This window comes from Trichoderma asperellum, chromosome 4 (genome assembly GCF_020647865.1).
Source record: "Trichoderma asperellum chromosome 4, complete sequence".
Classification (NCBI taxonomy): domain Eukaryota; kingdom Fungi; phylum Ascomycota; class Sordariomycetes; order Hypocreales; family Hypocreaceae; genus Trichoderma; species Trichoderma asperellum.
In genome coordinates, this window is record NC_089418.1 from 2,560,808 (window position 1) to 2,585,210 (window position 24,403).

The 24,403-nt window shown below is 47.1% G+C and overlaps 7 protein-coding genes across 7 annotated transcripts; 2 read left to right on the forward strand and 5 right to left on the reverse strand.

Annotated features, from left to right (window-relative positions):
• Window positions 1-353: 353 nt before the first annotated feature.
• On the reverse strand, window positions 354-2,621 carry TrAFT101_007257 (uncharacterized protein; the record flags this gene model as incomplete). The annotated part of the gene is made up of 2 exons (XM_024901087.2): window positions 354-2,215; window positions 2,426-2,621. The coding sequence occupies 2 exons, from the start codon at window positions 2,619-2,621 to the stop codon at window positions 354-356; spliced, it is 2,058 nt and encodes a 685-aa protein (XP_024756555.1).
• A 796-nt stretch (window positions 2,622-3,417) lies between these two features.
• TrAFT101_007258 (uncharacterized protein) lies at window positions 3,418-4,116 on the reverse strand (the record flags this gene model as incomplete). Its single annotated transcript, XM_066127997.1, has 2 exons — window positions 3,418-3,890; window positions 3,993-4,116. The coding sequence occupies 2 exons, from the start codon at window positions 4,114-4,116 to the stop codon at window positions 3,418-3,420; spliced, it is 597 nt and encodes a 198-aa protein (XP_065984111.1).
• Window positions 4,117-5,106: 990 nt separating this feature from the next.
• Window positions 5,107-8,484, reverse strand: TrAFT101_007259 (uncharacterized protein). The gene is made up of 6 exons (XM_066127998.1): window positions 8,106-8,484; window positions 7,797-8,024; window positions 7,471-7,737; window positions 6,382-7,412; window positions 6,006-6,321; window positions 5,107-5,936 (listed from the first exon to the last, which is right to left on the reverse strand). Exons 1-6 carry the CDS (start codon window positions 8,294-8,296, stop codon window positions 5,489-5,491), a joined length of 2,481 nt encoding a protein of 826 aa, XP_065984112.1. The 5' UTR covers window positions 8,297-8,484; the 3' UTR covers window positions 5,107-5,488.
• Window positions 8,485-12,178: 3,694 nt separating this feature from the next.
• Window positions 12,179-15,871, forward strand: TrAFT101_007260 (uncharacterized protein; the record flags this gene model as incomplete). Its single annotated transcript, XM_024908832.2, has 1 exon — window positions 12,179-15,871. Exon 1 carries the CDS (start codon window positions 12,326-12,328, stop codon window positions 15,869-15,871), a length of 3,546 nt encoding a protein of 1,181 aa, XP_024756551.2. The 5' UTR covers window positions 12,179-12,325.
• Window positions 15,872-17,208: 1,337 nt separating this feature from the next.
• TrAFT101_007261 (uncharacterized protein) lies at window positions 17,209-17,803 on the forward strand (the record flags this gene model as incomplete). The annotated part of the gene is made up of 3 exons (XM_066127999.1): window positions 17,209-17,240; window positions 17,505-17,689; window positions 17,763-17,803. The coding sequence occupies 3 exons, from the start codon at window positions 17,209-17,211 to the stop codon at window positions 17,801-17,803; spliced, it is 258 nt and encodes an 85-aa protein (XP_065984113.1).
• Window positions 17,804-19,193: 1,390 nt separating this feature from the next.
• On the reverse strand, window positions 19,194-21,783 carry TrAFT101_007262 (uncharacterized protein; the record flags this gene model as incomplete). The annotated part of the gene is made up of 1 exon (XM_024908831.2): window positions 19,194-21,783. The coding sequence occupies one exon, from the start codon at window positions 21,781-21,783 to the stop codon at window positions 19,678-19,680; it is 2,106 nt and encodes a 701-aa protein (XP_024756550.2). The 3' UTR covers window positions 19,194-19,677.
• A 1,316-nt stretch (window positions 21,784-23,099) lies between these two features.
• TrAFT101_007263 (uncharacterized protein) lies at window positions 23,100-24,290 on the reverse strand (the record flags this gene model as incomplete). Its single annotated transcript, XM_066128000.1, has 1 exon — window positions 23,100-24,290. The coding sequence occupies one exon, from the start codon at window positions 24,288-24,290 to the stop codon at window positions 23,100-23,102; it is 1,191 nt and encodes a 396-aa protein (XP_065984114.1).
• Window positions 24,291-24,403: the final 113 nt, after the last annotated feature.

Genomic DNA, 24,403 nt, shown 5'->3' on the forward strand with positions numbered 1-24,403 from the left:
CATGATACTAGTATACAAACAGGGGTATATATGCATAGCCTCATCGGCCGACGTGAAGAAAGGTACTCCAACAAAATACCACAAATCTATTGTGATATGTATGTAAAACAAAAAGCTGCTTCAAAGCCTTTCCTAATCCACCACATGGCCTGCCTCGTACACAACGCTGAACCCATCCACCACTAGAATGATCAAATTGAAGTGAATCTCAAAACGCCGATGCCCTGCAACTCATCTGCTCCAAATATGACTATTGATAAAAAAAATATAGAGAAAGGGCATAAAAAAGGGGAAGGAAAAAAAGAGACAAGAAAAAAGGGGAGCGGTACGTAAAAAAAAAGCAAAAAGCAAAGTTACATCTTTTCCAATTGCTTTTTGGGAACCGTGCCAACAAAAGCACGGCTCAAAAACTTCAGCCAAGTCTTGTTCTTTTCTTTCTTATTCTTCTTATTCTTCTGCTTGTCCTTCTTGCCCATCGATTCCGGAGCACCATCTTCGAACTCATCTGTGTCGGAATCCTCGTCCTCGTCGTATGCGTCAAATGTCTCGCTTTTGGCACCAATATCCTTCTGACCCATCTTATAAGCCAACCCCAGGAAGCTCTTTACTGTCAAATCAGGTAGCTTGTAGAACTTGTCGGTAAATGTGCTGTACTCGACTTCGTACTGAAACTCGCGAGGCTTCGGCTTTCCATGCTTGGGCTCCTTGTGGTCATGCTTGCCCTTGCGCCATTTGTTGATATCCAAAAAGCCACTAACATCGAGATCAGGGATATCGTCGTTAATGTGGGTAAGATTGGCAAAGTACTGGGTGTATCCAGTTAAAGTGAACACCTGAGGAGCATAGGCAGGGCCCGGAAGCGAGCTCTTAGGAGGATCAAGGGGAACGATCAAATCGTGGTCCTTGGGTGGCTTACGGGGCCCCTTGGACTTTTTGCCCTTCTTCCTGACAATTTCGACTAAGAGTTCTTCCAAGTTTTCGTAATCGCGCGTGTCTTCTTCCGGTAGTGCCAGGGCTGTAGGGGGGTTTGCCAGGTCGTATGCATCTCGCCACACAGGCGTGTCTTCGATGCCAGTAATGTTGTACTCCACAACGCGAAGTGTGGGAAAATAGTTTGGCACAACACTTGGGCTGATCAAAGAAAGCTGGTATCGCTCGGCATATTTACCACCAATCTTGCCCAACTTCTTCTTCTTCTTCTTATTCTTTTTGCCCTTGTTCTTCGCTGTCCCTTCATCATCCTCAACCCTTGTTTCCTGATCCAGGCCCCTGGCAACACTCTTAGGCAAGTCTGCCCACACATCTCGTAGCTCCTGAAGATAGTCTTCCTTGGACGAGATCGATATTGTCTCGTCTGGAGAGCCACGTGCGTTAATCCTGTCCAGACCCAGTTCTGGGGTCAGGTCCTTGACATCTTGAAGCAAGAAATGATCGATATTCATGTGACCATAGAGAGAGCCAACAACGACGTCACGATACTGTTTGAGCCACAGGGTGTATTTTTGCCAGCAAGTCTCGTCCCAATTCTGCTTGCTCTCCGTCCGAGCAGGTGGTACATGGCCCATGAGAATGGCCTTGACGCCCCGCTCTCTCAGGATTTGTAGCTGTACGCGCAGCCAGTCCAGATGCTTGTAGCCAGGTTCCGAGGGATGGGCGCAGCCATCGACACCAGCGTTTCGATCGAAAAAGTACATTGTATTCAAGCTGAAGACGGCCAAGCGATTGGGGATGACCTCGACGTAGAACCAGCCGCCAAAAGTAAATGAATGACGCTGCTCCTCGGGAATAAATCGGCTCCAAATATCGCTGTAAGCCGCAAACCACTTATTGGGTCCTGGCAGCATGATATTGTGGGGGAGAAAGTCATTGTTGCCGAATGTGGGAATGATGGGGATGCTAAGCCCATGTTGAGGTGTTGAAAAAGTCTCGACAAACTTGTCGGCAATGATTCGGTTTGTTCTCAGAATCTCAGGCTCGTGGCGCGGGTTCTGCTCGTCGCTGTCGTGCCTGGCCGAGTCGCCAGTCCAGATGACGAAGTCAATGTCGTCCTTGAGATTCTCTTCGATCCAGGAAAAGGTCGCATTGACAAGCGAAAAGGGCGAGTCGCAGTCGGTTTTTTCGGCGCCGTACGATCCAGCTAATCCCTTTCCTCGGTGGCATGCGACGCTCTCCTCGGTGGAGGTGTGGACTCGATAAAGCTCGTCGGGATGGAAGTCTGCATCAATTATCAAAGTCAGCCAATCAAGCCAGGTCGATGCAGTGTTGCATTGGCGGATTGCAGAGATGAGATCGATTGGTGGGCGGGAGAGATGCAGGGTTCCTAATATAGCAGCGCCGCATAGATAACGCAGATAGAAGGAAAAGAAGCTTTTGGTGTGCGCGCGTGTGTGCCAAAGACATGCGCACAGATTTTAGTTGGACGCACCTGAGATATGCAGGAACCGGCCGTTCAATTTCCGTGATGCAGACTCAGTCCCAATCGGGCTCAAGACTTTTTGGCCGTCCGGGCTGGTTGCTGCAGGCAGAGCAACGACTCCCGCGCTCCATGATGCCAGGGCCAGCAGCATCAGTTTGTGTTTTGTTGGATGGCGAGCACCGCCGCCGCCGCATTGGCGAGGCATGTTGTGAAGATTGCAGTGGGAATCCAGCTGAGGATTTTTCTTTCTTTCTTTCTTTTTAAGGTGAAAGGTATAGGTAGATAGTGCTAGGTTTCGTAAGGATGCCGTGTGTAGATTTCGAGTGCGCGTAGGGTCGGCGGAGCGAAGAATGCACTGATGAGGAACGGTGGTAAAAGGAGAAGAATATAGACCAGACAAAAATGATAAACAGAAAGCAAAAAAAAAGAGCTGAGAGCGCCGAGCTTAACGGTGCATGATTCCAGCGAGGCTGTTGGGCCAGAAAGTACGAATCTTTTTTAAGGGTCCAGGGGCTGAAAAGACTTTTGACAGCGGGAAACAAGTTGGTGTGGCAGGCTGAGCCTATGAGGTCATCGGGCGAAGCCAGCTGCTGATGACCCAAACTTTTTTTGTCGCTCTCGCCGCGTTTGCCTGCTGAGACAGTCTAGTCTCAGATATTGGAGGAGGATTATATATACTGTAGGCAGTGCCGAGTACAAGGTGCTGCTGTTACCTTCAAGAAAAGCAGAGGAGGGAAACCAGGCAAAGAAAAGCAAAAGACTACTGGGCTTCTGGACCGTGTGCTCAACTCTATTAATACCTACCGAAAATATCGTATGCCCCCCGGTCGTTAGTCTATTACATCCCATATTACCTCTCCAGCTCTTCATTTAAATCGCTCTCTTCCGTGATCCATACTGCCCGTCTTCTCCACGGCTCTCGCAGCTTGATGGCACAGTCCAGGATCCTGCTGATCCAATATATTTGTCCGAGATGCGATCCAGCCGTCTCCACAGACGGCCTAGCGGTGCAACGCTCGCAGCATCGACCAACCACAGAGACGCATCTGCAAACCCTCATCGCCATCGGCCTGCAGCAAGGGAGGGTCTGGACTGGCGCAGATGAACCGTCTTGTCCGACTCTCGCCTCCCGCCTCTCGCCTCTCCCCGCCAACAGCGGTGGCTTGCTGGCATCTGGCTTTTGCGTCTAGCTCCCGCCTAGTATTCCGAGCAACCGGACCCTTCTTTTCGTCGCAGGCAGAGCCAATCTCGACGCTGGCCCGCCTCCACGTGCAGCGACGAGACGCCCTCAGCCAAAGCCCACCCGGTGCCACCTTGCGCAGCGAACAAGCTGCTAGAGCGTGAGCACGCGACTCTGCTTCTGCGTGTGAGGGGATGGGCAGAACGAAGAAAAGAGAAAAGCCACCCATAGCTCTCCTCATCTGAATGATTTCTGGCTGTTTTCTCCACTCTATTCTCACCACGTCGTTCGGATCTATTTCTCTATATGAGCTGGGACTTGTGCTGTTCTTACGCACCCCGTGCTGCGATACAGAAACAGGGAGGATTGGATACCGTAGCTGCGCCTCTGGCTCACCTGAGCACCTTGATAGACTGGGCGGATGACGCGCGCGACATGCGGTGCATGTATGTAGTTGGTTTGCGGTCGCGTGCGCCAATGGACGTGCACCCCGGCCTGCCAAAATGGCATCTGGAGCCATGGGGGTTACGATGCTGGACCTTCACTACTGCAGAGCTGATGTCACCTTGCGGGAGCATGCATGTGCTCTTACCGCATAGTTTTTTTTTCTCTGCGGCTCAGATGCTGCGCAAAGGACGGCTCTTGCATTTACCGAGATGATGCTTGATCAGCAGTAAATACCCCAATCTTTGCTGGCTTGCTCGACCACATCGCAGATCGGAAACTAGCCGGGCATCATGACGCTCTTTGTCTCTCATCCATGCATGTATGAATCAGGTCTTTTGGGAGTTGTCTCACCACCCAGCAGCCACCGCCGTGGTAGGAGTCGTGTAACAAACACCAGCATGTGTCCCATCATGGGCACACATCGACATGATATATCTGCTGCTACCCTCCACCAGCCTCCCCATTGTCGATCCCCCGGCTTACGGGTTTTGCCACTGCGTCACCTCTCAGCTCTCAGCTGTCTCGTGCCCAGACGTCAGATAATCCCCGAGACAGCTCTGGAGCCAAAGTAAATGCTGCTTAGCTGGCGCAGAGTGATATCATTTTGCCTACTCAATTGGCACCACTACTACATAGTAAAGTCCATCCAAAACAACATGACGGCGGTAGGAACAGGCCGCCTCATTACAGTGCTGCTCTCCATCTCGCGAAATTTCCCAGCCAATTCGTCTCCAACTCCAAGCCCCACCACTAAGTAACAAGCACGGCACAATTGCCATGTCGAGATCACCGCCTACGCTAGTCCCAAATTGGATTCTTTCAAACCCTCCACTTTTCCGATTTTTTTCCTCTTCCCTTTTTTTTTCTCTCTTTCTCATCATCACGCAACACACTCAACATGAGCACCTGATTCAGGTGTGAGGCCTTCTCGTCATAACAGATACGTCGCAGTTTGGGTTTTAACGTTGCTAGACGAAACATTTGCCGCTCGTTTGAGGGGAGCCATAGATTTATTCTCCGTGATGGCTCCCTATGGTTTATCGTGGCTACATGATTTGTTTTGGGAGATATAGCTTAAAGGCAACTAACGCTGCGCATTGCCCAGTATGCACAGTGCCAAGTTCCTATGTGATTATGTGATACGCTTCCTTATTCTATTGCTACTTATCTACCTAGTAGTAAGCGATTGTGGATGACTGCCGGCTCTACAAGATAACGCTGCCCAAAGCCTCTTGATATCTTGGCTCTCTTCCTCATCTAGATTCGGGTGAAGGCAATCTACCCTAATCTTGGATTTCGATCAATGTCGTCAACTTCAACTAAGCGTACATTCAGCTTGATGTAAGACGTGCCATTTGAAATATATAAACAATTTTGTTATCCCAAATAGTACAGAAGCCCGAGAAAGGAGAAACGGCCAAGAGACTACAGCAAGTTTGCAGTTGTCAATTCAACGTGCCGAAGCGCTCCTCATCTTTTTTGCTATATATTATGTCACCCAAATCAGGCACACTGTGAAATGATGTCCGATGATATACATCCATGTTCATGATGTGCTGTTTTGTCGCACTTGTTGCGGTTGCAAAGGGGAAATGGTGGTTGACAAACCAACCACAAGGAGTAGTGTTCTGCAGCATTTCTTCCCGCACCAAGGGCATCTGGACCTCCTCTGATTCGCCGTCCAGCCACTGCCTCAACGCGTCCATGGAAAAATTGTCGGAAATCCAGGGGTCGACGCCGAGAATTCTTCGGTAAGTAAGCATCTCAGCTTGAGTGACTGCCCATATAAGCCCGAGCTGACGATTTCCACATGGGAAATTTGAATCATTGGAATGCTCTTCGAATAATTGACATTCGTCTTCATCTTCGTCATCATCTTCGTCATTGGAAGCTCTATTTCGGTCCAAATTTTCCTCGCCATCAGTATCCAACCCAATGAGCTGGATATCGGAGCTAACATACTCGTTGATTTCAGAGTTTTGCGGGGGAGACTTGTTTATATGGTGAAGTTTGCCAGATTTAGCTAACCGAAAAATCCCAAGCATACAACTCCATGCTGTCCGACACTCTGGTCTCCAGAGATCGATAGTCTCGAGCGGAATGGTTTGCATAAATTCATCAGCGTCCATAGATGCATGACGGCATACATCAGCAGATGAATCTCCTAAGATATCATCGATTGATACTTGAGTTTTATCATGGATATTTGCTCCTAGTCTTAGTAGACACACAAGTACCGCGACAGCACCGAATAGAGTTTCTCCTTGGACGCCCGACGCTGCTAAATGGTAAGCCAGAACTACTACCAAGTGGAGGGTCCCAAGTGTTAGTTTTTTACCACAATTGCCGCAGAGCCGGACAAATAGCCCACTGGGGTGACGAATGTGAGGGTTATAGTTGCCGGGGAAAAAAATGGCTATGAGATTATGGCAAACCGCTTGAACGGAGCTATGGCAAAAGGGATGCTTCCAGCCAAACGGAATACGGTAGCTACCTCGTTGGAATAGCTGGCGAATTATTGGAGAATCTGCATCCCACCTGCCACACACGTCCTTTTCTTCTCCAGGATACCTTTTCATATCGACAAAGCCAGAGCTGACATCCCTTGGCGCGACGTTGGTGTGAGAGCGTAGGATGGATATTATTAAACAATCAAATACAGTATGCCCCATACTGTCTTCGTTATTGCGAGCGATAGCATATCGGCCGCTGAAATGCCTTATGATTATAGCGAGTAGAGAGCAGCACGTATTGCCGCCGTCCAAGTAGGTGGCCGCGAGATGATAGGGGTAAATTTCCATGAAATACCTATTAAGGTCTTTCTCCTGCCGTGCTTTCCCAAGAATTGATTCTACGAGCTCCAAATTACCCGCCATGATGGCGAATTTGAAAGATTCTAGCTGTAGTGGTCTTGGGTCGTTGCTTATCGATTCGCTAATTAATGAACTGGAAATTGGCAAGTTGTCAGGAGACAAAGACGTGAAATCACTCTTAGTCAATGACTCATGCATCAAATGCGTAAGAGGCCGGTTTGCTTGGTGCCCTGATGGCCACGGCATCCATGAGTTCTGGTCGAAATTACTTGGTGGTTGATAATCCTCCCAAAGGCCCGGCACGGCATGTTCTTCAGTGACGTGGATAACCCATCGACAATATTGTTCGGGCTGAAGAAGTGCTCCATCATGAGATATTGAGGACAGTGGAGTAGGGCGGTCTGCCGGAGACACAGGCGTTAAACCAGAGTTCGCAAACGAAGTATCAGTCATGGCAGATACCATATCCTTCGTCCAAAATAAAGGGCCTCGCCCCCAGTATTTGGCCGTAACGAACGTATGAATCCAAAATTCGTGGAAATAGTTTGTCAAAGCACTATTATAAATTAGTACCGTTTTAGCAATACAAGAAAAATCACTCAAAGGAAGCCTACATCCGATCTTCTCTCTTGCAGTTTATAAAAAGTTCCTGAAAACGTCCTTGCAAGAACAAGTTTGACTGATTATATGTCCATGTCTGTTGAACAAGTTGCGTAGATGGTGACGGAACGGCTGTTGGGGACACAGCGATAGCATCTCTTGGGCTTTTGATCGTTATATAACCTGGCGTATTAGATAGATCTCCAAATGGCGAGGGCTTATCTGCCTGTCGGACAATTGATTTGATAAGAGCAGCATAAGGAAGATTCCAAGCGCTCAGCCTAGCAAGAAGTTAGCGTACCAGTTACTGATGAACTTGGACCGACTATTAGAGGCTTACACTCCTGGCACCATTGGTTCCACCACGAAGCGGCGAATTTTATCTTGGAGATGTCTCTTAAGCTGTTTCGTGTCCAACGGCTTGCCTTCTTGAAGCGTTGCGTCTGAGGTGCTTGCTCCAGTGCGAGCCCGCTTACCAAGAGCAGTGGTGACATCGTCCTTCTCGCGATTCAGGATGCGCCTGCGCACCTTCCATTTTTCTCGGAGGTTATACTCGAGTTGGTTCACCCTGAAACGCAGAACAATCACATTAGTAAAAGTATACCGGACATACATACGAAGGCGAATGTCAGATGTGTTGAAAACGAACGCCAAATGAAAAGCATATTTATCTTTCATAAACTCAGTTATTTGGCGCTTTGTCATACGCTTTCCCCCGGGGCCGTAGTTTCCCATGTACAACTGAATAATAATCGGCTTGAACTTTTCTAGCCTCTCAGAATATTCCGAGCCAAGGAATTTTTCCTCATCAGAGCGAGGAAGCAAGTCGGCAAGATTCATGTTGAATGAAGCGCGTGCAATCGTTTGGCTAAAACAAAGGAAGCAATTTGCAGCGGTAATGCTCCAGGAGAAGCTCTGCACATGCCTGCGGATGAAGGGTTCAATGCTGTGATGGGCGGTGGGCTTATAGGCTGCGCTCGCCTCACTTTTAGAAAAAGTTTGGGGCTGATTCCATTCCTTCACACTGGACGAGCCTGACGGTGCGCGACGAAGATGCCCAAATAAGGCGTCCAGCCCCCACTGCCAGACTGCAATAGGAGTACCCGCAAGGCTAGTAGCTGTCCATTCATCTTTTGCAGCTAGGTTGCCTTACGCTCCTGACATGAGGCAACAGGTATATGTATTCAGCGGGTCTATACAGTAGGCGAAGCACCTTGAAGAGCCATAGTCCAAGAACCGACCCAGCCACAAACGCACAAAATCCTGTAAGAGCATCTAGGGGATGTGAAAAGGGGTAAAAATCCAACCTAAGTCACAGAAAACTTGGGCCTGATGTGCAACCAAGCTGTCTCTGGCTTGCTCTAATAGCTGTTTGATTATCGCGAACAGAAAAACCAGCAATATTAAACTCACCACTAGCCAGTGTTCACCGCTGCTCTGCAACTCCTCCGAAGCAACTACTGTCCTCGTCAGCTATCTACGCCCAATGAAGCCCAATCTCATGCTATTTGTGCCGCCCTGGTGCTACACACTGTGCTGTAGTACATACCCCTCTCATGTCTCAGCTGAATTAGGCATCCGTCGAGAAATTGCGTGGCATACGGGCGCGCGGCTGAGCTACCTCGGGACATGTATCTTTTTGTAAACGTGAAGCGATTAGCAATTCCGCTGCCTCTTCTAGCACAACGTTAGAGGTACAAAAGTTAAATGGAAATATTTTAGTGCTATAGATGTGCCTCGTAATTACATCTGGGGGCCTTGCCTATCAAGTACTGTATTTAAATAAATAGGCAATTTTTTAGGTGTCATATGCTGTATCTACATGTAAGTATGTATTTAAAGGTAAGCGATAATGGTAGCAATAGTACATGTAGGATTTCACACTTGAATAGCCCAATAATATCTTGCTAGCGATGGGTAAAATCGATGCGCAGCGAGGTTGATAGGTGAATGATACACGTAAAACGATGATCGTAATGTAGTTCTTGCAAACGTATAAATTCTTTTTATATACTATTGTGCATTGTGATTATTTTGAAGGAATATGCTTATAATAGGAAAGTCACATACACTACTTCAAAGGGCAACGCAAACACACACTTGGCGAGTGTTGACAGATTTTGTGCAAACTTACGTGAATAGCGGTCTTCTGCACTTCCTCTGTCCAATGTTATTGCAAGGTATAGGTATTTAATATAGCCTAACTTATATTTACACATCTTGCTATTTGTATATTAAAGATATCTTTTACTGTTGCATGTATATGTATATGTTAGTATATGAAAACATACAGGTACCTCATCTTCCAATACACGTATTAGCAGCTATGCGACATATGGCAACACTTGATTTTTAGCTCCATATCCCGGCTGTCATGTCGTAGGTAATGGGCACGCAAGATGTGTCCGAGCGAATCGGCTTGCGCTGTCCCTAGCTGCACACCTTGATCCAATGTACAGCTACCTGCGTACAAAACCTCGCTAGCCAACCAGGATGGAGTTCCTGATCACTACAAAACCTCGCTAGCCAATCAGAATGCTGGGTCTTAGATAAAGTGGGATTTTAGCCCCATATACAGTACTTGGTTTGAATTGCTTCTTCAATACATTCAGACCATCCTGGAGGGGACCGCAAGACCATGAAAACCGACCCACCTACAGCCCCTGTTTTATCAGAACTTGGCTTTCATCTGCACCTGTTGACAGCAGGAACTTTTTTTCCATTCATTCGCCCCTGTGACTTATTGCCTTGTTTGAGTGCCTAACAACAGTCTTATTCGCATTGTTAGCCTAAGTGTATTAATATAATCACTTAAGATGGCACTTTGCCTTATAGTATCTTGTTGCTACACCTCGTGGGCCTGCTTGTTGCTCCCTATGCGCCTCCTCTTCCTTCACCTCCGCCTATATAACCTCTGCTCGTCCCTCTCATCAACATCATCCCATCTTCAAAGCATCTCAATTTATCAGTATCACATTGCCATTTGGAGGATAACACTGATACCACTTGACCTGCTCGATATTTATTTATTAAAAGCATCTTACCCTCACACTTTTTCTTTCACAATGCCATATCTCGAAACAACCAGCCAGCAGTCTGTGACAGAGAACTCGTTGTAAGTCACAATGGAGATGTTTCTTCTTGTCAACATTTATCATCTGCCAGCTTTTATGCCAAGTCATCAAATGCATTACACTGAAAGCTTACTTTCTTCTTAACAAATTTCGTTTCACATTCACCTTCCCTTGTTTCCTCAAACTACAAGTTACAGTTTTTGAGCCAAGGTGCGCTTCCTTGTACATCGATTTCATATCTAATTGCCTTTTTTATCATACTTTAGGGATGGGTCAGATTTATGGAGTACCACAGCAAGGAGTGGTTCTCCTCCTCTGATGCTACAAATCAATCGTCGTGTAGCTACTCAACCAAGCAGCGCAAGAACTACCCGTACACCGCAAAACGGCAGCGAAGACAAAGCTCAAGATTATCTTTTGTTGTGTGTTGGCTCGCAATTTTCTGCTGCTGGTATGTCATGCCATCTGTGCGATATTTCCTTAGCTACCTATAGAACAGGACCTAATAGACACTGCTTTGTGTTAGATAACTCGACCAAGAACCTTGGTGTTTGAACTTAGACACAACGGCTGCTACGCTACCTACTCTACGAAGTCAAATATCACATACGAGCGTCGATAAAGACAATGGATATTATAGTCGACGCTGTACATTGAAGCAAGAATGAAACATTGTGGTTGTTGATTTGTGACCTGCATATGGGTATTTAGGAAGCCTCAAGTGGGATCAGCACTATCTACTTCATTTGTCAATAATGCATCTGATGGGACTCTGTCATTATATACATAACACAGATATAGTATCGTTTGGAGGAATATTATCAATATAATGGCTGTTCGTATTCATTTATTGTTCATCTTTGTGAACTGTAATATCTATCTCGAACTCATTTGTATAGCGGTTACATTGAGCCTCTGAAATCATTTAGGATTTCAACATGGGAGGTCAGAATAGGGTTGGGATTATGGATGAAATTGGAATGAATGGGGCACTAGCACACAAGGGGCCGCTCTTAGTGAATGAACTTAACTTTTTGTTAACTAACATGGTGGAGTTTTTGTTTCGGTGGAGACTAGCAACAGTTGAAAGAGGCTGACTGAAGAGGAAAAGAAAGCGTATGAAGCGTTTGGGGACTAGCATGGATCGCTTCTCGGGTATTATATCTCCCTGTTGTCTACCTAACAGCATTGAGTTGCAATGCCTTCGAGACACAACCGAGACAATAAGACAGCTCTCAAATCCGCCAGTATCACAAAATTTAAGTGCAACCCTGTTCAATTATTGCACAACAATTTCCTCTCCAACTTATAGACTAAGCATCTGGGCAATTTGACAAAACATTCGAGAATGTAGTTGTTCATGTGCTAAACGAGTGCAATAATACTCAGCACAGATATTTTCCTTTCAATTTAAGCGCAGAATACTTCATCCTAGTTCAACTTAAAAAGGTCTTAAACATCTTGTACTGTAATGCCCTGAACGGATAACCCCCCGCTCTCATTGGTAGCTTGAGCGCCAGTAGCCACTATAAAAATTAGTACCCAGCACCTAAGAAATAAGGCCTATAATGGGGTCCTGTCATACATGCACCCCATATTAAATCCAACAATGTGAAGATTCACGCAGAAATCTCATCCGATCGGCCATGAGACTCCAATTCAAATGCAAAACGATTAGGAACACATCGCTGTAGATCTCGAAGATCACCACGCGATGCTCACAATAGCAATGGATAGAGATATTCTTTCTTTTTTTGTCTATTCATCGGTAAAGCCATAATCATCACCATCAGCGATGCAGAGACCGTTTACCGGCGCCGTGAGATGGCTGCTCCTCAGCGACCTCCACTTCAAACGTTATGACCTGGACCGGGTATGGAAGACGGCCCAATGGATTGTTTCCGAGGCGAAGCGGAACCAGGTCCAGCGGGTGGTGATTTGCGGCGACCTGCTAACCAGCCGCACGATGCAGCCGACGCACGTGCTGTCTGCGTGCTACCGCTTCATCAGCCTCCTCAGCGACGCCGTGCCGCGAGTGCACATCGTGCTGGGCAACCATGATCTCGCCTACCGCCGCGACTACCAGACCACGGCCCTTGATGCCCTCAATATCAGCCGCTTAGCTCCCTATGTATCGCTGCATAGCAGCATTGCCCGCCATGAATGGGACGGCCGGAGCGTCTTGCTGCTCCCGTTTCGCGAGGAGCAGGACGAGCTGGCCGAGGCTGTGGCTGCTCTTGGCCCCAGTGAGGCGAGCAAGACGGTTGCTTTCGCTCATCTCGCCATCAACAAGGCTATCACGCAGAGATACGTGGTTAATACTGGCATCAACAGGCCCTACCCGGCAAATTCCATCACGTATCGCGGCTTGACAGGCCCGGATCGGTTTGCCTCTCTAGCCCGAACATTCACGGGGCATTTTCACAGCCATCAGACCATTATACAGAAACAACCCCGTCACAACAGCACGGTCGATATGAGAGGAAGCATCACGTATCTTGGCTCGCCCTTGCAGCTGAATTGGGCCGATCTCAATGACGAGCAACGAGGTGTCGTCTTGTTCAATCCGGAAACGCTCGAGCACGAATTGCTCACCAACCCGCATGCTGTTGACTATATAACGGCCGATATACACCAAGTTCTCGATGACCAGATTGATAAGGGTACCGTCGAGGGCAAGCATGTCATGCTCCTCGGCGAGCTTACACATATCAAATACGTCACGGCTCGCGAAAAGCTTCTCTCGCTAGGAGTGCGAAGTGTGCGGGACTGGACCCCCGTGGCATTTGCTTTTCGAGCTGGATTCGGCGCATCGGTGCCAGCGAGTGATGCTGCTGTCCAGTTCTTGGAGGAGCCTACCAATGATGAGACTGGCCCAGACATGACAACTGACGCAGCTTTGGATTCTAATCTTTACTCTGAGCCACGAGCTGGAAAACTCGATCTCGTTGGGGAAGTTCGTAAGTATGTCGAAGCATTGGACCTGAACGGGTCTCTTCTCCTGCGACGAGACGAGTTAACGCGGGTTGGCCAGCGAATAATCCATGCCTCCCGCGAGATCGAAGACCAGGATAGCGAGGCTGAAGTTAGCCACCGAGACTTCCTCGACGGGTTGACTCAACCTACTGATACAAGGACCATTACTGAGCCATCGACTGACGTCTTCGTGGCTGAGCCGCGTAGGCTCACTATCACCAACTTTCTTGGCGTGCAGACCACTACCACCATTGACTTCCGACAAGATCTTCCGCGCGGATTGACCTTTTTAGTCGGAAAAAATGGGTCTGGCAAGAGCACAGTCGTCGAGGCGATGGTTTGGTGTCAGTTCGGACAGTGTGTTCGCAGCGGATTAACGGTCAACGATGTCGTCAATGACCAAGTGGGCAAGGACTGCTCCGTTGTGCTGGAGTTTGCCAATGGATACACGATTGCACGATATCGCAAGCATAAAATCTTTGGCAACCGCATCATCGTTTCATTGCACGGTGAACCGCAGCCACAATTTGAGCATCCAACCGCGCGTACGACTCAGGAGGCTATTAATGACCTGCTTGGTACTGACTATAAGACATATGTCAGGACGGTTGTGCTAAGCCAGGAAAGCGCAACAAGCTTTCTAAACTCGACATTAACGCAGCGGCGTGACTTTATCGAGGCATCACTCGGGCTGTCAATATTGGATCAGTGCGGGCAGGTATCAAAGCTGCTGCTTAGGGATATCGACAACGAGGTAGACAAGTCGAAGGTGGAGCTAGACGGTTTGGCCCAGACTAAAGGATACGTTGAACATCGGATCAAAGAACTGGATCAAACTCGAAAGCAACTCGAAAAAGAGGCAGCGAAGGTGGTTGCATCTCTAACAACGGCAACCCAAAAGCATACAGATTCCACATCAAGAATCGATGAATTAAGGCCCTTTGACGAAGAGTACGCGCCATTTGAACATGAACAATGCGTGTCTGAGACAGAAATTGTAGATCGTGGGCAGCAAATCTCGGCCGCAAGCACGAGAGCTCAGGGTTTTCCAAAGTTGAGCCAGTCCGCTAAACTCAACATGAACTTTGACGGTGAGATTTCACTGTTGCAAGATCAAATATACAGTGAGCAGGAAAACTTGAACCGCATAGAGAAACTATTTGCTCGGATACAGGCGCAGAAGCTTGTCAAGCCGGCGTCATGGCTTGGCCAATTGCAACGGCAAACAAGTGAAAGACTTAGCGCTATGACGGCAGCTCACCCCGTAGGCGTATATAAGATCTTACACGCCGTTAAGATTTCCATGCTTTACTTTCGATTGATAGCCATTGGGGGGCTTTTACGCATAACCGGCATTACAAGCCGTGGCTCTCAAGTAACAAGCGCCCAAGACTACAGCCAAAAGGCAGCCATCAACAGTCTCCGTGGAGATGTCAAAAACAGCGCATCACGACTGCAATCCCTGAGGCACAAAACAGACAAAGTCATTGCTTTGGAAACCAGTGCAATCAACTACACTCTCATGATTAAGGAACAGCTCGCGCAGATCATTCAGGGCCAAAAGGTATGCGAAGCCCTGAGGCAACAAGTTACGCTTAAACAGAGCGAGATAGGCACCTACAGCGGCTTGTTAAAAAAAGAGCAGTCGCATCTGCACTTGCTATGCTCAGAATATGACGCATTAGATGCCAAACTCAAAGATCTCAAAGCTGATCGCGAGATTTTTGCATTTTGGTCATCTGCTTTGGCAAAGCGCCCCCGTCGCGCCTCTTCATCATCATCGACTAGATCTACGGCGAAAGCAGCAACCAATTTTCGCGAGATCGCCCTCGCGAAGTCGCTGTCGGAGCTGAATGCGCGCCTTGTGCAGGTCCTCACAGTGCTCTACGATGATACCCAACGCGGGCGCGTTATGGCAGCGGGAATGCTGCGCTCGCTGTTTGACGCTGACTCTGTTGACAACATGATGGATACATTCATATCCTCCCCAAGAGGCGTCCAAACTTCGCTCGCCTACGGCAAACAATCGGGTGGCGAGCGCAAACGTGTCGACCTGGCGCTCTATTTTGCATTATTGCAGCTTACGTGGTCTAAGAGCGCACATCGCGCACATTATGTCTTCATCGATGAAGTATTTGACAATCTGGATGAGGCAGGCCAAGCGGCTGTAGCTAAGTGGTGCGGGCTCATATCGCAGACGGTGGCTGATTGGGTCTTGATGATTACGCACAGCAGATTCTTGTCCGAACAAGATCCAGGGGAATATGCGGGCAAAGTTTCAGTTGTGAGAGCAGAGAAAGGACAGAGAGGAGCGGAATTGTATACCGATGGACGGAGGATTGGTGTCCAAGATGGGGGCTCTTAAACCCAGAGACGATTATCGTATTCTTCATTTTTTAAAAAGGGTATGCTATTTGAACTTGCTGAGCCTTCTATAGAGTCCGGTGGACAACAAGTCAGAAAGATTCCAGCATTGGCCAATAGAAAGAAAGCAAGCATATTCGGCTTTCGAATCAATCGATAATAAGTGACAGTAGATGGTAGCACAGGCTCCTAGCCCGAGCCTCATAACAATGAACACCGTTGCTACTGCCGCTACGGCGAGGTACCTGACCGATATATTCAAGTAGCGGGCGAAGCCATTAGAAGTGCGCAATCCGAGTGTACGTACGCCACGCCTTTGGATACGAGCATAAACCCCGCGTCCCCAAAATGCCCATGGACGATGGATTCGTTGGGCTATTGGGCTTTAGAGGGGTGTACTGCTCACCACTTGGCACTGTACCGTATGTACCCCAAAAAACCGTGTTGTGCCGTTTAGCAGCTCCCATACAAATGCGCGCAATTCTCGTGCTGCAGCTCTCGTCGGATGTACGGCTAGGCATTGCATCGCCGCCTATAGCAGATCGGCGGTGTTTCTTGTCCCACACGTGCCAGCCATCCACCCCACAGTTTCTGGCAGCGTAGTAGGCAGTATTAGTAGGTATGATGGTTCTCCTGATCTTGCACCTACAAGTACCTAGTATTCCTTGGCACTACGCCTGCAGACCCTGGTGTCTTGGCCTCATGCATGCCTAGCACTGGCTGATATGTACTACCACTGGCTGATATGTACTACATCCCACGGGCCGTCCTGCCTCCGCCGTCGGATCACCCGCTAACTAGAACACACCTCAGCAGACGCACACCACCCCCCTACCGGCAGTTTCACCGCGGCTGGCCCTCATACCGAAAGTCTTCAAGCGTGGTACCTGTACCAGTTTGGTGTAATCCTTCTACCTACATAGTAGTATGCAGGCATGCATACGTCCAAAGTTAGTATTCACTGGCGTCGTGGAGTGTATTTGCTGACATCCAGAAAAGCACTTTGCCGCTCCAATCCTTTGTGCCATTGGTTCGATTAATATGGGTTTTTGCTTCAGCCGATATGCCATGCCATGTCCTTTCTCGTTGCCCATGTTGCCTAATTCTGCTCATGTCCTTACTATGCTAGCATGTTATACAGATAAGAATATGCATTGGCATATGCTGAGCACATGTATTCTCACATTATATAAACCTGTTCGCCGCCCGCTTTGTCAATAAGTTATTCATGATCAAACTCAGCTGTCATACATCCCAACGAGAACTTCGCTTGCTGCTCTTTCAAGCGCCTCTTCTACTTACATCTCAAACTACTCTTATTCTTCGCACTCCGTCAATATGGAGAACTTGGCCGTTTCTACGACCTCCATGTAAGTTGTGCCTATTTTTATTTTTATTGCTAACTACTCAATACATGAAGAGTTTCTTCCGTGTCTACATTTTCTTAAATTCCTGTTGCCAATATTCCATCTCTTTGCATCATTCACCATCCAGCCCTGCCTTTGTTGTTCATTGAGCAAAGTTACTAGTTTGCTGCCAAACACAGATCCTAAAGGAAAAGAGGCGATTTATCGTCCTCTTCTTACCTAATGTTAGCTGCAACTCATCTCACTGAATCTTTTTCTTTAATCTAGAGGCGTATCAGATACATGGAGCCATAAAGCAAGGAGTGGTTCTCACCCTCCAGCACTTCAACCGGAGCAGGGTGAAGCCATTCAAAGCGATAGTCCTCTTCCAACTGAGATATCACGAGACACAAACGATAAGTCTATCCAGAACAACGCTCTTCGTGGAGTAGGCTCTCAGTTTTCTACTATTAGTATGCACTTCGGACCCTGTACACATATCCATCGCCTATAGGAAATCGTCCAACACTAATTTGAATGCTCTAGATGACCAAGTCAGGAACAAAGGTCTCCATCTAGATCTCTAACTCTGCTTGTCCTTCATTATTCAATTTCTACCATATGCATGAATATTTTTGGATATGAAAGGGGCTTATGCATGATCAAATTATTTCCGCCTTGAAGGGAGATGATAGGTGTCAATGTTATTTTTTTGAGCGTAGCGATGCATACCACAAGAGGCAACTTTATATATAGAATATATTACTTTGATTCTGTAACAAAAAGCTTCATAATTTGCACGAGATACCTGAGTTATTACCATAAGAAATACACCATACATCCAATACCGTTATCCATCAGCCTCCATTGACGATGGCCTGCATAGCAGTCACAAAATATGTTGATTTTTTCCATTAGCTATACCTCCGTCTAGACACACAAACATTTAAATAAATAAATAAATTAATAAATACATATATGTCGGAATGGATATCCTATGTAAGGATAATAACTGTGACGAACCGTACACTAGATAGTTAGTATAGGGTAGATTCCCAAGGGACAAACCTAGAATAAGTTCTTCGGGTTTATGTTGGCGGATAGGTTAGGAAACCTGTGGGCAATGATATCACAATAATAGTCACCAGTAGGGATTAGAAGTGCTTTCCAATCTGTAGATGTAAAACTGTGTTAACAACTGGCTATCTAAGTTATCTAAGTGAGCGTAAGAAGTGAACTTATATATCCAGTTGATTAGGCTGGATCATTTGTAGATTCTAATGATCTATCGTGGATCATCTTATAAGACTGATGATCCGTTCGTGGATCATTGGATCATTACAATGATCTAGTGATCCGTTGTGATTGGTAGGTCGGTCCTACGTTAATCCGGTTTGGCCTACCCTGTAGGCCCATTGTTGCGACCATAAGAGGCGGGTCGTAACAATAACCTCGTTCGGTAAGAGCGGGGCCCGTTTTGTATTCCAACAATAAATAAATAAATAAATAAATAAATAAATCAATAAATCAATAAAATAAAATAATATATATATATATATATATATATTAATTAAAAAAAAAAAAAGCTTGGCACACAGCGCATGTGCATTAGCGCATTGAATCCAACAAGCAGCATCTCTCTGCCTCAATCCCGTGTGCTCCTTATTGTGAGGCTTGTTTTCGCAAACACGCCCCCACCCCGCCTAGTCCACCAGCTGGATCCCGGAAAAGGCGCCCCAACCACTAGTGGGCCTATGCAATACCTAGGGCTGTGCCTCAGAGGCCCAACCAACATACCTTGGGCAATAGCAGCTTGCAGACTCTTCTTCGTGGGGAGGACGCAATATGCACATGGTAAAATAGAACCAGCCTCATCTAGAGTCTCTGAGACCATAATCCGACTCGATCAATGAAATCCATACGCCGCTTATGAGCGTTAGTCAAGCATACTGGTATAGCCGCCTATTATGCACAACGCTCGACTACTATCAGTGACCCTGTGTGAAGAGAGGCGAGGGGATACAAGCACCGGCATGTCATTTGCGTAGTCTTGCAAGTGTGAAGCATAAATAAGGGCCGTGTCATCTGATCTATGAAGAACTGCGCCCTCCTGACTCCGTATTGTAGTTCCTATGAATACGTACTCGACTAGAAGCTTATATCTTATTAGACATCTAGTAAAACAGCGATCCCTAGTTGTCTGTAGCATCTTGCAAATCATCTTTACCTCGCCATGTACCATTAATTACTAACATCGATCAAAGCATTCTACCGGTGAGAACAATGGCATCTCTTACCCAGGCTATTAACCTGATGCTATGAGCTTGCGCCCCTCCAAAAAAGTCTCTAGCAGTGAAGAAACGAAACTCATCACATGCTTGCCTCGCTCACGATCGGAACAACACTTTTATAATGACCTGCCAGGTCCTTCCTAGGAAGAACTCCAAGAGAACTGTCGTCTCTATATAGCTTTAAACGTACCTTCACTCCACCCATACGTCCTCTTTAGCCGACGCGCGAATATGGGGATCAGATATCCTTCTATCCGAGACTTGTGAGGCCGGTGCACAGTAAACGACTTTTTGACGTTCATGCTATCAGGCGGAGAAAACGTGTAAACAGATCCATACTTCGGCACGACAGAAAACCCTAGTTCAGCCATAGCACTTTCGAATGCGCCCCAACTGATTGAGCCTCGGGCCTCAGACTTGTTGAAGAGCGTGGAAAATACTTGGCTTATCGGTTGACTGACCTTGAATACCTGCGTTGACTCGGCGGGTTCTTTCTTGGGTACCTCGGGAATTTGTATAATCTCAAACATCGTGGACTGACAAGGGCGGGTCTTTTGTTTGACTTTCCTCTGCTCCACTCTGTCGTCTACAGACTGGGGAGCTGCTATTGGAAGCGGTATGTCTTCCTTCTTCTCCAACTTTGCTTTCGTTGCCCGATACTGGTTTTCAAGATCCGCTAAGCAATCCTCCATAAGATCTTGGTACAAGAATCCCATCTTCGAGCCAGTCTTGCTAACCACAAACTGGTCAAGTTTGGTCAGAGCTCCGTTCGTCATTCCAGGCTCTAGAAGATTATCAATTGGCACCGCAAACTCTCGCAAATCGATTTCGCCTCGGAGCTTATTCAATTCGACATCCAGCTCTTGGGACCTTGAAACAAACATCTGTCCCTTTTTGCGAGAAAGGGCCGGCATCGAGATGACTGGCGACACATCTTGGATAAATGCCGTGATTACAATCAAATCTCCCAACGCATCAATCTCTCTTTCCTGTAGAGTTTCCCGATCAATGGGATGAGATTCATACAGGTCGCTTAACTTCTTGATCCAATCAACTGCTTTACTCGCATTAGTCTGGGATTGACATAGGCGCAAAACATAGTGCAACGCAGGATCAGTTCTGGTCAGCTCTTCAGGCTGAATCTTCATGTTGACCTTTGCGTTACCGGCATTGTCGTAAGAATTGGCAATACGCTTGAAATGCTTCGCGCCTATGCCTGTCTGCACATGCCTGGTGAACTGAGCTTGAGCACGGCTGTACTCTAGATGGCAAATATTCGAAATCTCTTGGAGAATGATTGGTCGGTACACTTTATCAGCAGTCGCATCCTTTAAGAGACCTAGAAGACGACATATGTAATTCCATACGGTGGCACCTTTGATGGCGCTGTGAACTGCTTCGAAGAATGCACTACTGATGTGCTTATCAGAGAAGACTGGTAGGTGACGACCTTTGTCGTCTATGACAAGTTCAGGCCGGCTGAAGAACCGAATGTTGACAGCATGAGCGAGCACAACTGGTTCAGCAGAGAGGAGACTCAAAAATTCCTCAAGGTTGTCTCTCTGATCTTGAGCGCTGGATATCAACTCAGGGAGAGAAAGCTTCTTCGGTCGCTCTTGGATCGTCAGTTTCGAGAGAGCGGCCGACACCGCTTGTTCAGATTTCTTGGATCGCTCATTTTTTGACCTCGTTTGAGAGCCTAGGTCGAGGATATCCTCAATCAGGATATTGAGTGTCTGGAAAATCACGAGTTGTCTCTCTAGAATAAGTTCCCCTGTCGACTGAGGAAGACAAAGACCAGCTTTAATTGCTGGCGAAAAAGCAGCCAGCGCTTCGTCATGGCGGGATACAATTCTTAATGAACTTCCATATCGGTCGTCCATGAAGAAAGTGTAGCTATCTTTGAACGGGTTGGCATGGCGAAGCTTCTTCTTCAGCATCATTTCCAGAATAAAGTTTCGGTCGCCTGGTTTGCTGAGAGCGCCATCGCAATACTGTTGGAAAAGGGACGTTGTGGCGCGGTGTTTGAGGTGAGCAAGTAGAAACTCGGGCTCCGTTGTGATGTCCTGCAAATTCAACTCCGGGACAATTTTACAGACATTGCCCAAAGTTGCGTCCAAGGAATGCGCGAGCACTTCTCCATTTGCAGCGCCAGCCTTGAGACATTTCGCTCGTTGGTCTTTGCTGAAAGAGCGCCATATGTCCTCGATTTTGGAGGCATGAGCCCTGTACTTCCGGGCGAGGTCGCTATGAAGCTCTTGCAACGGGCGAGGCATTGGAGCTGGGATCCATAATTTCAGCTGTGAGGTACTAGGATACCTTTTCCGTATATCTTGCCACTGTACGGGCAATGCCAAGAGTTTCGATTGATCAATATTGTGGGTGGTGGATTTGCAGCAACTGTCGAGTATTTTATTGCCAGCCAGTTTGTGCGGGGATCACGTGGATCGGTTCATATTTTATGGGGTCATCCGGGAGACAGCCAAATGTCATAGATTCTCTATAGTACAATACATTTGTAGCAGACTTAGGTAGCGTTATTACAATATTTACTCTTTGCTATTCCAAGAACTTGAGGCCATGAATGATGTCGGTATTTATATGGAGCATGAGGTGGTTATAGCTGTGTGGAGCTTGCGTGGAGCCAGCGGGACCTCGGCGACTCCCTAGCGACTCACTAGCGACCCTCCGGCGATTGTCCATCGACCCTCTGGCGAACAAAGTCAGATATATACATATATATATATATATATATATATATAAACGAGAGCTTGCTTTCCCTTTTGCTACAAAAACGCAGAGATGAATGCAAATGAGCCCATAAATTGCAGTATAGGTATAAAACCAATGGCAATATTATAGTGCTAACTAATGTTTGTCCCCAACATACACCGCCGATTTGACGATGTGTGCATCACTGGCAATATTTCGTCAAGATTACATGTATATTTAGCTCAGAAGTGCATACTTGATTTATGGCCGTTGGGGATATTACGCATAACTACCACTATTATTTTCACAAAAAATATGAGGAGGAGGGAACATGCTATGAATCCACATTTCTTCTCTACCCTTTCGCTAAATAGTGTTCAGGCTGTGGATGCAGCAGCCATCACTCGTGATCCTCTCCTATGCTAGAGCCCCTTTACGTGCAAGATCAATCGCTAACACAACCTCTGTTTTTTCATTCAGGAAACAAAGTCTTTTCAACAAGAAAACCGAAGAAACCATTCCACAGACAATCTCAAGCCAGATGCAAACTTTCATTTCCAACATAGTCTTCAGCCTCCAGTGGAGTTCTACCTAGTCAATGAGTTTCGCAACCGTTTCAAATGAGAGAAGATTTTTTCTGAAGCGCTCTCGAATTCTTCAGCTGGGATGCTTCTCATATAATCTCTCTTATGAACATTATCTTCTGTTCCTTTATATCGTCGCAGATATAGCCCAGACCACAGGCAGCAAGGATATATCTCCAGTAACGCCCAAGCAATAATCGTGATAGAGCCTTGATGATCCATGTTGGTGCATACCGGGTCTGTATAACATCTTCCATAAATATTACACACATCTCAAAGAAACTCCTCCTCCATACTCATAGCCGGAAGCCCCCAAAAAACATGGCTATGGTCGAGGGTTCCAAAAACGGAGGCGCCTTGGGTGTGCTTGTTCTTTCCGTCTTCATCCTCAAGGCCTTCCGCATATCCTTATCACTCAGGCTAGGGCCTCCAAGATGGGCCATGCTGAAAAGCGTCATCCATTCGGGCCCCAGCAAGGCTGCGAGATGCTTCTGCTCAAAGCTCCCCAGATGCTTGCTTGCTTCGTTCCGTCGTTCTCGCCACGCTTGACGATACCGCGAAAGCATCTTCGTCCGGGACTTTGTCACGGTCAACTTCTGCTTCTTAGGTGACCCCTCGAAATTCATGCACTCAGTGTAAACGTCGGCGTTGGCTGCGCAAAGTTCTTCTATGAGATGTTTGCACCGCCGCTTATTTGCAGAAAAATGACCGACTTTCAGTGAAGCATCGGCCAAAAAGACACTGAGCCCCTTACAATCGGCACAGTCGCAGTCAACTCCGTCTTGCGCGAGACTAGGGCGCTGGGGCCACTGCCCCACATATATATCGAGATAGGCTTTGATCAAGGTATAATTATTTTTGCGCCAAAGCAGTGTGTTGGGATCTTTGGACTTCTCGAGCATGAGACGTGTCATTTTGGGCGCCATTCCCTTCAGAACAGGAATCCACAAAGTGTGAAAGTCAGCGATGGATATCTGCGGTGCCACCTCACCCATCTTGGAAAGAGCTAGTGTGAATATGTCGTCGTCCTTTGTGCTTATATCCATGGTTTTCTGTATCCAAAAGCTGAGAGCCGTGTAGTGGATTTGCGTTCCCTCAACCTCAGTCGTTGCCCTGCCACCCAGCGATGCATATTGTTCGTATTGTTGGTATGCTTGGCGGTTATGCACATGGTATCCAAAGGGATCAAAGTTAGGCTCATCTAGGTCCATATGAGGGTCAAACATGTAATCTTCATCGTCGGAAGGCCATGCGAAATCGTCATCGGAGCCACCATCATCGGACTCATTTGCGTCCATGGGCTCGCCAAAAACAAATTCACCAAGCCGGCTGAGGAAATTGGTCCCAGTACTCTCATCTTTCTCCATACCATGCATCTGTGTAAATGCTGTTGAAGTTATAAAAGCCTTGGAAGCCTTCCGGTACAATTCCTGTGACTTTTCGTACGATATGTAGTCATAGCGGCCGAAAAGGTCTATTTCACTCATAAACCCAACGAATGCGTCGGGTTTATTTCCTGGATCAATTTGACTCTGTCTGTATAATGTTTCAGATCAGCTCATAGCGCGCTAAAAGGGTAGAAGAGAAGGAACCAGAGGTC